Here is an 11,597-nt window from a genome sequence, read left to right on the forward strand (position 1 = left end):
CCGGGTTAGCATTTCATCACCCCATTCACTTTACTTGCAAGAATGAACTATTAGGAGAATTTTTGTCGTAGCGGAAAAGCGGGAAAGTTGTCACATGCACTTAGTTAAAGGGCATCACTCCCGGCAGTCTCCGACAACTTCAGTGGTAGAGCATTTCGCATATGTAATCGCATGGATTAATTTAAAAATACAAATGAATTCTAAAGTAGGCCTTAATTGCACGAGGGAACATTGCCATTTCCTCTTTATCACATAAAGGGCAAAAGTATTGAGGGAAGCCCGTTCATTGCCTCGGCAAATAACAGTCATTTAAGGTTCACTTCAATACGTCGTTGCTGTCAACAGAAATAGCGCTTAAAATGTGTTTTAACTGTGGGCAAAAAAGTAGCTTAATCTAAAAGAAGATTCTCTTGTAAGTTCGCTTGCTCTGGGTAAACAACTTTTAACTTGTAAGGATCAAGTAATCATGCCCTCTTGGTCAAGGAAAAATGCCCTTAGTCTCAGCCAATCAGCATTCAGTAATTTTGCCCCGTATGTGATGAAACTAGGAATCGGAAAGTCGTAGGTTCGATTCCTGGGGCCAGTTTCTCGAACGTCCCGAAAACTTTTCGGGTCCAAGAAGCCGTTCAGGAAAATGCCATTCGCTTGTTTTGACAAGTACTTCTTTTGACATGGTTTCAAAATAACAAAAAGCAAAATGATTGTGAAGTTTGATGACTTAAAATCCCTCCGTTCATAAGATACATGTACAGAGGGAATTTTCACACCCGAAAAGAGCCCGAAAAGTTTCGGGACTTTCGAGAAACGGGATCCTGCGAAGGTGCCCTCGGTTTTTTTTTCCCGAGCATCCTCGAGTTCACTATTAACAAAAAGATACGTTTCTTCAAGATTGCTTTCATCGTTTGCTTTGATGAACTGTCAATGCTGCGAGACATTTGAAAGCCAACCACAACGAGTAAAACAACGAGATAGCGAAATTTCTTTCTACATTTGATATTGAAAGAAATGTATCCTTGAAATGCGGGTTATAGACAAGAGATAGAAGTGATACTTGCACTTCTTATAGACACTTGAAAAATTCAGGCGGCTCCAGCTACATTCGAAACAAGAAACTATTTCAAAAAGAAATAGTCCTTCGTTTCCGGAGTGATAAGGGCAGGAGAAAAGATAACTTATTGAAACACTGTGGTGTGGGTCACTCGGTCTGTCATTTATTGATTTGGCTTCGTCTATACTTCCAACTCTCGAGGAAGATAGAAATGTGGACAGACGCCAACTCTCCGAACGGCAAGAAGCCTGATACAGAGTGTGTAAAGGAATCTTAACAATTAAAAGAGACAGGCAGAAACTTGTTCATTTCTGCAATACATTTCAAATGCCACTGCATAACATTTCAAATTTTCGTTTCTGTGGATGTTACATATGAGCCGTTACAATCGAACTGGTTCCATGATACCTTAATTTAGTATTACGAAGATTGTTTACATTACTCATTAACACGAAGAGAGATACTGTAACTTTGGATTTTTCAACAATATATCAGTTTAATCTAACCCCAAATCATTCAGAGTCAAAACTTCCTCTTTATGATCCATTTCCTTCGCTTTTGTGTTTGTCAGCATTATGATTTGCGATACTTCAGGTTCACCCACGCCCCACGACTCACGACCCACGATCCACGACTCAGGACCCACCCACCCACGCCGATTAGACACTCTCTTAAATTATCCGGCAAAGTGTGAGGATCACTTCTACCTTACACTTGATATTAAAACCGCCTCAATGACATTTATGAAATGTTGAAATACATAATTCCTTCCTTTTTTTCAGTTTGGAAAATTAAAAGCGCCGCATGCCTGTCCTGAACAACTTCATTTTGTAATTCCCACGATTTCCAGTGATGGCGCAGTGGTGAGAGCACTCGCCTCCCACCAATGTGGCCCGGGTTCGATTCCCAGACTCGGCGTCATATGTGGCTTGAGTTTGTTGGTTCTCTACTCTGCACCGACAGGTTTTCTCCGGGTACTCCGGTTTCCCCTCTCCTCAAAAACCAAAATTTTATTTGATTTGCGTTAACTTGTTAATTTCAATTTACAGTGTCCCCGATTAGTGCTCTTCGGCGCTAGAAGATTAGACACTTAAATAAAGTTCCTTTCGTTTCCTAAATCCTTTCCCGCCCGCCATTAATGAAGAAACCAGAAGGCCTGGGCCTGCCAGCCTGAGGCCTTGTCAACTTACTTCAATACGTTGGTAAAGAAGTTTACAGCTCTCTCGTTTTCTGAAAACAAATAACGAACAAAAATCAACAGTGCTAACAAAATATCAAACTCAGAACAGACTTAAGGCACCTTCCAACACTCATCTCCTAAATTCATTTTAATGTTATAATTAAGTGACAAATTAAGGAGAATAAAAATGGCCACCACCAACTGATGGCACTGATAAGTCGAGGTGGGTAGCGACAGAACAGAAATGGATGTCATTTCAGCTTGTCATATTTGAACATGATAAAAACAGACAAGCATCACATGGTAAGCATAGGTAAGTCTGAGCATTAATTCTTACACCAGACGCCATCAATATTATGGCTCTACTAAAACTCTTATTTGAAGGCTCGCAAAACTGCAGCATAGATCAAAATTCTGGCTACCCAGGTATTTGGAGTAAACAAGAATGCAAGTACAATTTTTACCCTTTGACTCAAAATGATACAACTTTTTTCAACTTACTTTTTAAAACAGTTAACATGACTTTTTTCATTTGGGCTCTGGAAAATAGAACAATGGTATCAGAGCTTTGATTGACCCTTACAGCTGTAAGAAAAAAATCCAAAGGCCACAGACCAAGAGAAAATTTAGGGAGTAAGGTCGTGGGAGCACTAGCCTACGTAGCTGGCAAAATTGTTTGCGAGAGAAGCAAAGCCACTCATTAATTTGCCTCTCGCACCAACAATATCACTAACTACGCAGGCTATGGGAGCACTCATACTTTACCAAAGCGTCATGTGTTGGAAGTGGGATAAGACGTCATGTGGGTTAAGAATGACTGTTGATTTTCAATACAGTCGTTGCATAACTAATCATTATCATCACCATAATTTATTGTTATTATTATTATGATTATTATTATGATTAGCTTCGCCAACAGAACAAGTAACAAATAACAACAACAACAACAACAATGTGGCAGGGAACCTGTAACAGCACGAGCCAATTACTGCAGACCCATCAGTGAAAAGGATGCAATTAAGGACATACCTGTGTGCCATAATCTCCAAAATCTGCATAAGAAACTTGCCTAGACCTTTGCACCGTGAATCAGATTCTAGCTGTATTTCATAACTGCCAGAAAAAAAAAATTGTATTAACATCATGGTTTCTATCATTGAGGTCCTTCAGTTCAAAACGACCCAACTTACCAATAAAGTACTTCATCTCCTTCCTCCAAATCAAATCTAAAATGAGAGAACCCTACAGCTTTCCCGGAGTCAGCTTTGGCTATTAGATACCTGTGCCAGATTTAATGGTAAAAAAAATGATGAAATATGAGAGTTTAAAAGGAATGTTTTGTTCACAGATGCAGGTAATAAGATGCACAGCAATGTTTTAAATTATGAAACACCAAAAAGTGTAAATGTGAACCACCAATTTACAACAATACTGTTAACATTTGGGTAAGGGTTGTTTTCATGTTCGGTTTGTCAAAAAGGCCTGGCCAAACGCTTGCAACATTTCAAGGCAACATGTTGCAACATTGTTGCACGATGTTGCGACAATGTGTTGAACGGGCTGGCCAAACACACAATTCAACAAGTGGACCAAGCACGCATGCCCTAATGCAATAATGTTGCATGAATGTGGCCAAACAAGAACATCATGCAAGAACAAAAACCATGCAAGAACAAAAATGTTGCACAAAAAAGTAGACCGTTTTCAAATTTGATTCAACATCATCTAACACGTTGTAACATATCGTAACAGGTTGGCCAAACATACATTTGTACGCAACATGTTGTGCCCAACAATGTTGCAAGATGTTGCATTGAAATGTTGCGAGCATCTGGCCAGACCTTAACCGTTTCTAGAGACTTTAGAATCAGTTACGACACGTTCGTCATGGAGAACGCTACAAAATGACAATAAGGCCGTTTATACGAGAGAAAATAAGCGGCGGCTTACTCTGGCCGCGGCTTAATTACATAAGACGCAAACACCCCGTATAAATGGTACAAAATCTACGTTCACGGCTTTCTCAAGCCGCGGCTTATCCTGACCTGGGAGTTTATACTGGTATAAATAGTTCCTTTCACGTATTATGTGAGTGAGTGAAGCTATTAGTCTCTCCCCTTGGGGCTTTTCAGGACTAATTTACAATGTTTTTCGGGGGACTTTAGCCAGACTGCTAATTACACAGTTTACAATTTTATTTTAGGAAGTGAGAGATGCCCCCGTCCAGATAAGGTCAGACCACAACACCGGGGACTACGTCCCCTACTCTTATCGAATAGTGAGTGGGTTCTTTAACGTCCCATACTATTTAATTTCCAAGAAAGGTTATGAGACGGGACCTCCGGTTTACAGTCCTTATCCGAGAAGACTTGAAAGTCTAACCGTTTGCAGATGTAATTACAAAGGTAGCACATTCTCCTCAGTTATTTTAAGACCCTGAGTGTTGGTCCGGCCGGAGTCGAACTCACGACCTCCCGCGCATTATGTACGCCGCGGCCAGAGTAAGCTGCGGCTTATTTTCTCTCGTATAAACAGCCCTAATATCATTGGTTAAAAGAGGAAAATAATTGCGCTACACGTGCAGCACGCATTTGTAGTAAATGTACTCTCATGTACTCTGCACATCAACCACATGAAGTCACCAAATTTGAGGTTTTGAGGACAACGCAAGCGTACACGTGCAAATCTCTCAGTCTCTATTTTTACTCAGAAACCGCTCGTATCAATTTATTTTTAGGATACTTCGCCCACATCGTACTACGCGAACTATTTGGCCTACCCGCGTGAAACTTACAATTGTGCAAAGTTATATTTTGAGGTGACATTTTCGTCAATGTCGCCGTTGTAGATCTTAAAGTCCCTTATGTCTATATCCTTGAGGAGTAAAGTTGGAGGATTCATTGCCTTGATTTCTGGATACAGCAGATTATTGAAGTTGAGGGAAAAAGCAATGGGACACTTTTGGTGCTTAAATCAAAATAGGTGTGCATCTAATTGTCGGTATTTCTGGACATATTATAATTCATCAAAGCAGGAAAAGGGGTTTGGTTAACTACCAAGCTTTGTCTTCTGTCATTTCATCTCTTTTCTTTTTATCACTCCAGCCCCAGGTGCTATCTTCGTATCTGAAAATAAAATTAAGTAATTTAATATTTTTATCGACTAACACAACTTTTTATTTTATGCTTACTGAACAAGAATGTGACCCGTAGTGCACCTGTGCATAAGAAGAATCAACATGAGAACTACAGTACATGTAGATGTACGACAGTCCTTCTGAAGACAAACTCACCAAGAAAATCACACTATATCACGTTATTTCATTACATAAATATTCTTCAGAACTTTACATTAAAATTATAGATACAATGTAGTTAACCAAATAGAAGTGTACATCATTCTTCTGAGGTAATCAAAAATTCCACAACTGCTGAAAACTGGAAAAGAGGATAATTCATTCACTTCCTTAAAGTGGTACTATGATCAAAAAATCACTTCCTTTTCTTCTTCAGATTTTGAAAGTGTGTTTGCTTAACACCTGCCTGGCAAAATTTTGAGCTTTGATTTTTATCCAAAGGCCGTTACTTTGAGTGTAAATTTTGGATTTCACGGTCCACCATTACTCACATTCGAATTCAAAACTGACCGACTGGACCTCAGAGGGTTGAGGTTGGATACAGGGAAAAGTTATGTGATTTACTCAATAGCTTAAAATTTCAGCGAGTAAACACAGTTTATTATGTATGCAAAAGACAAGTTTAAAAATCTGAAAGCCCAAAACTGCCGTGCCGGATCTTTTTTTCCTAATTTTTCAAAGGGACTTGATACATGTATGATAGATCACCATATACATTGTACTTATGGATCAACTATCACTCCTTGGTGTGGGACCCTGTGCTATCTGAATTCGATAAAGTATTTCTGACAAATACACTGTAGAACCCAAGCTGTGTGTATAGATGATACCTTGTCTGAGTGGAAGCACACCCATGGTGGCAAACCCCAACGGACTAAGATAGGCATGACCCTCTTCTCAATTAGATAAATAGACTCTTAAGGGACTGGAATATAAGAGCCAAATACATAGATGATACTACACTTTTAGAAATTTTATCTCATAAGTAAATTCGCATTTTGAATTTAGCTGTCAGAGACACATATAATTTTTGTATCAAACATAAGATGAAGTTAAATCCACTTAAATGTAAAAACGCTTATAAATTTCACGAAATACCCTAACACTGTTATACAGCCCATCTGCATTGGAAATCACCAGTTGGAAAGAGTTTCGACCTTTAAATTACTTGGTGTAATGCCCACATTGATTATATATAGTAAGGCCGCTATATGATTGCATGCGGCATGACTAATCTGGGGATGGGGGATAGGGGGTGGGGGATAGGGGGTAGGGGATGGGGGATAGGGGGTGAGGGGTAGGAGGTGAAGGGTACCATAGCTGAAACAACCCAAACCTTTACAAAATTGCAAACCTTAGGCCTAAACACTATGCTTTAGATAAGGACTAGGCCTAAGGTTAGCATTTTTGTAAAGGCTTGGGTTGTTTTAGCTATGGTACCCTTCACCTCCTACCCCTACCCCTCACTCCCTATCCCCCAGCCCCGCAATAGTCATGCCGATTGTACGCCTTAAGGGTGCTTAAAAGAGCTGGTGTTGCTGGCAGCAATATCATCGGTGTTTGTAAGTGCTCCGTCAGATCTACAGCTGTATACTTGAATATGCTGTCCCAGTGTGGCAACACAATTATTCCAAAGTATTATTTTGTCAGCTAAGTTGGATTCCATACAAAAAAGAAGCCCTTAAAAAAGAGCCCTTAAAATTGTCTTCCCAGATCGTAGTTATTATGAAGCTTTCAATTGACCATTTCTGGTCTTGAAAGTCTTGAGAAAAGACAGTTTGATATTAGTAGCAAGCTTTTCTCCACATGGAGATTGTGCACTTGTAATGAAGTTATTGATGTACCATATAATCTTAGATCTGACCATGAAAAGTCTTTCCGCCCTTACATAAGAACCAAAAGCATAAGAACCAAAAGAGGGAATGATTGTCTTACTTTTAGATTTTTATATTAGTTTTACATTTTGTATCGTAATAATAAAATTGTTAATTTTACCACTTGACAATTCAGTTGTATTCTCTGCAAAGAGTGGAATGAATGATATATATCATTATTATATGGAGGAGAGTGTTTTACTGGGAACTAAACCACTCGTAGATTCCATACGCCACTTCCTCCGGGACCCGAGTAGCGTATTTTCCGTATGTCACCTTTGTGAGTGTCGTATCGTTCAATTACGTCACGATTCCCACCTTTTGCTTTTGTTGAATTGGTTTTTCGCGTCACGTTTGTTGTTTAGAATAAAAGCATGGCGAGCAGGTTTGCCCAGCGACGAAGAAGCCAAAGAGTTTACAGAAAAACTTGAAAACGAGAACACGAAGAAGAAAACACGAAGAAGAATATTTTCTGTTTGCTTTAAAGCCCAGCCGTATTTGCAAAACTTGACTACTTTGAAACACAATAAAATCGGAAATATTCAATATTTAGTCTCCATATAATAAAAAGAACATTACACGGTGACGAGAAGATATGAATTTTATGTTCTCTTGGCAAGAACAACATCTCACTCGTTCGCTTCGCTCACTCGTGAGATATTATTCTTGCCACTCGAACATAAAATTCATATCTTCTCATCACCGTGTAATATCCTCCATTTATTATTAATTAATTCAGTCACATACAAACACATTGCATTCTTAAACTAGTGAGTCTTTGCCGTCCTTTTCTCCTTGATCCAGCCCTCTCAGAACTTTAAAATTAGTACTGGCTGACCATTAAAGAGGAAAATTCCAGTTAAAATAAACAAGTGTCTTTTTTAAATTAAGGCTTAAAACTTGAGTTACTTTGTGTTTACTTAACATAGTTTTGAAACCCAAAGAAAACAAATTTGATTTTTTGATCATAGTACCACTTTAATTAAAGTGCAACAATTAAACTACCACAAATTTCCTTTCACCAAACACAACATTTGATGATCAGTACCAATTAAGCAAAACAAAGAAACCAGAACAGGTATTTCAAATAAACTCTTACTTTCTATATTACTTTCTCTAAATAGTGTGGAATTTTCACTTACTGCCGCCTACTCTCATATGGGTAGACACATACTCAAAAATTTATTGAAAGCCCAAGTAATACTCAAGCAAGGAATACCCGCTGGCTTACAATGATTGCATGTTGCATTTGGTGAGCTCAAATACCCAGTCGATATCTTCTTTACTCAAGTCTGTTACACGCTGGCACACAAGATGAAGACTCAACCTGGTGAAAAAAATTGCAGACTTTACTATATTCATAGGACGGTATTAGTGTGTCATAGGAGATAAATTAAGAGAAAGATTAAGGATTTGGGTAGGCATTATTATTATTATGGTGAAATTTTGACTTCTAACCAGACCAAGGAAGATTTGTCTATTAAAAGCCCCACTACGGAAGTGAAAGTGGTTATGGTCACCCCAAGTGGGCATGTGGAAACGTTGAGCTCCTTTCAGAATAAAAGGAAATCAATGATCATGAATCTACATCTGTATGAAGAAATGAACTGTGGCGAATTTGGCCTTCATGCACCCTTATATGTGAGAAAAACTTGTAGTTTCTTTGAGAAAAATTGTGGGCAAGGAATTTCAAGAATACTGCAAATTTGGTTGCATTTTCTAATAAAGTAGTAGTTTGTGAGGCCAGTGTTTGTTGTTTGTTCTGGATAACAAATATTACACACCACTTTGGATTATCAGATTAAACAAACATTTGAATGACATGTACTTATCAGGGTTTGTGCTGGATTTTGTCTATAAAATTCCAGGAGTATCCAAGGTCCGAGTTTTCAAGAGCCAGAAATTGAGTTTTCAAGAAGTCCTTTTAATAATATTTCTATGCCATACGTAGTGTTTCAGTGTTTTCAGTGCTGAAAAAGCCTACCTTGATATTCCTTTCCACAGCATGCAAGTTAAGTGCATGCATGGACATTTTTAATTTTAGGTTTTAATGTTTCCCTAATAATCAAATTTGGGCTCAGATCTTTGAAATGTCTCTTTTAACTTAGCATGATGCAATTTCAACAATTTCATCCAAGCAAAAATTCAAGGAGTTTTCAAGCAGTTTTCCACAAAATCATTTTTTGCAGGGGCTTTACAAGCGCCCTTGAAGTCCAAAATTAAATTCCAGGGCCTTTAAAGGACTTCAAGGAGTTGCACGAACCCTAACTTATCCAATCAAAACTGTCCATGCCAGCGTTTCTCCTGCCACAGCCTTCTTGCACTGCTCCAAATTTTTTGTGCACTGCAACAACACAACCACTAGCTGCCCAGGCTACAGTACTTTATTATTGTCTTTCACCTTTGATATTTTAGTCTACTCACCCATTTCTGCTGAAGGTTTTGAAAGCTGCTAAAGGTGCTAAGGGATCTTCCACCTTGGGAAGGTCATAAAAAATATTAAGTCACCCAATGTCATAACCAAAAAATAATTAAATCCCATGTGCACAGTATGCCTGAAAATCGACTGAGACTGATGGAAGTCTGTGGTTAAAGGTCTGTTGCTACATTGGAGAAATGGAAAGATCACCCGGGGTGTGGTTCTTAGAGTTTCACCTGGTTAGGAATTCGCTGACACATACATAGACACTATAAGTTGTAAAGAAAAAAACCAGGGCTTTGCCACTGCTGGAGTCTTGTTATTAAACAGTAAAATTTCTCTTGAACTCCTGTCATAAAACATTCTAGCTTTCTGTCAAACCTCTGTGCCTTATGTATTTAGCCATCATGTCCTAACTTGAGCTTATTGAGTGTATGAATGTGAACCCATTTAGTACTGAAGCAACAAACCATCTCAACTTGCAACACAACATTGTTGCACAACAAGTTGTATGAAAAATATTATGTTGCCCTTATTACTGGGCCTTTAAGCATACAAATTCAGGTGGTGCAATGCCTGAACAGCTGAATTTAAAGCCAATTTTTTTCACATCACTGAATCTAACAATAGTGCCTATTGTTATATATAATAGTAATAATAATAATAATAATAATAATAATAATAATAATAATAATAATAATAATTGCAATGCATCTCGCGCAAACGCGCAACGAATCTCGAGATTGCATGCCTGAGCTTGCCCGATTATAAATGCTATGCTTTGTAGATTGGGTTCTGAAGTACACTCCGCATTTCTTCGGGCCATCGAGTTACAGTCTTCGCATTGTTGTCGGACACCAAGCGCCACCCAACAAATGCTCGGCTAATCACATGGCAGAAAAAACCATAATATTCGTTTCTTTGAGTTGTGGCGGATTTGTGTAGTGGCGGATTTTCCTCTGGATTTTCTTGTTGTTTTCACAGTAAGTATCATTATGAATTGACTCATGATATATTATTGAGCTTTCAAACTGTGTTCTTCTCTGGTTTGAGAAAAATTTCGCTTCAGATTCTTCGCATTGTCGGTCGAGTTTGGAACGAAGGCAGTCGCATGTTATGTCAATGGCTACCATCACCATCGACTACTACAAGGCGTTTGGTCTCACAAAATCTCCTCTCTTTGGGGCTGCCTGCATTGATCAGGTCTCCTCCTACTCTAGCATTTTCCTTCTCATTGAGAACGGCTAGTAATAATAATAATAATATTATTATTATTATTTAATAATAATAATAATAATAATAATAATAATAATAATAATAATATTATTATTATTATTATTATTATTATTCCTCATTCTTTCCACCAATTTGAATGAAGTTGCTCTGAATTACATGTATATGCAAAGTAATATAAAACATAGCCATACCTCGTTGGCAAGATCAACGACAGCTTGGGCAGCACTGACTCTCGCCATTTCCTAAAAGGTCATCAATCTTTTAAGTTCAGCCAGCTGTAGATTACCTAAAAGATTTATGTGCGGTAGTGATTTCATACCTCTTTCCTCTTCAGTTTTTTCTCTTTGCCTTTGGTTGATTTCTTCTGTGTATAAGACAGTTGCAAAAATGGTTTGTTATTACTCCTTGATTATTATAACAACACGTCAAAGCAGCAATCATCAGTGCAAACATGATACCACTTGTCTAGAAGGAAAGGTTCTTAAAGTTGCCAGCACTAATTACAACGTAGCTTACCCCCATGATACTTCCAGAAGAATACAGTGATTACATATAAGACTTGTTTTTAAAGTGGTCTTAAAATTACTTCGCACTTTGGGAGAAGATTACTGGAGAAAACCTTGAACACATTTCGCGCGTTTTTCTAGTCCGCCATCTTTGATTTGCCAATGCCCCTAGTGACTCACGGGAACTTATATATTCGT

The 11,597-nt window shown here is 38.3% G+C and overlaps 1 protein-coding gene across 2 annotated transcripts in view; it reads right to left on the minus strand.

Moving 5' to 3' along the window:
• LOC137979480 (N-alpha-acetyltransferase 40-like) overlaps positions 1 to 11,563 on the minus strand; it is a 13,632-nt gene extending 2,069 nt beyond the window's left edge. The window contains exons 1-10 of one of the 2 annotated variants that reach the window (XM_068826734.1): positions 11,410 to 11,563; positions 11,213 to 11,257; positions 11,085 to 11,135; positions 9,663 to 9,715; positions 8,470 to 8,565; positions 5,285 to 5,353; positions 3,419 to 3,508; positions 3,258 to 3,341; positions 2,730 to 2,767; positions 2,239 to 2,278 (exon numbers count right to left, since the gene is read on the minus strand). In XM_068826734.1, the coding sequence (XP_068682835.1) occupies positions 2,239 to 2,278; positions 2,730 to 2,767; positions 3,258 to 3,341; positions 3,419 to 3,508; positions 5,285 to 5,353; positions 8,470 to 8,565; positions 9,663 to 9,715; positions 11,085 to 11,135; positions 11,213 to 11,257; positions 11,410 to 11,415 (572 nt within the window). In that variant the 5' untranslated portion in view covers positions 11,416 to 11,563. The remainder of the gene's footprint in view (positions 1 to 2,238; positions 2,279 to 2,729; positions 2,768 to 3,257; positions 3,342 to 3,418; positions 3,509 to 5,284; positions 5,354 to 8,469; positions 8,566 to 9,662; positions 9,716 to 11,084; positions 11,136 to 11,212; positions 11,258 to 11,409) is intronic. The other variant, XM_068826735.1, reaches the window with a different exon arrangement.
• Between the last annotated feature and the right edge of the window lie 34 nt (positions 11,564 to 11,597).

Source organism: Montipora foliosa, chromosome 12, assembly GCF_036669935.1.
Source record: "Montipora foliosa isolate CH-2021 chromosome 12, ASM3666993v2, whole genome shotgun sequence".
NCBI classification, from domain to species: domain Eukaryota; kingdom Metazoa; phylum Cnidaria; class Anthozoa; order Scleractinia; family Acroporidae; genus Montipora; species Montipora foliosa.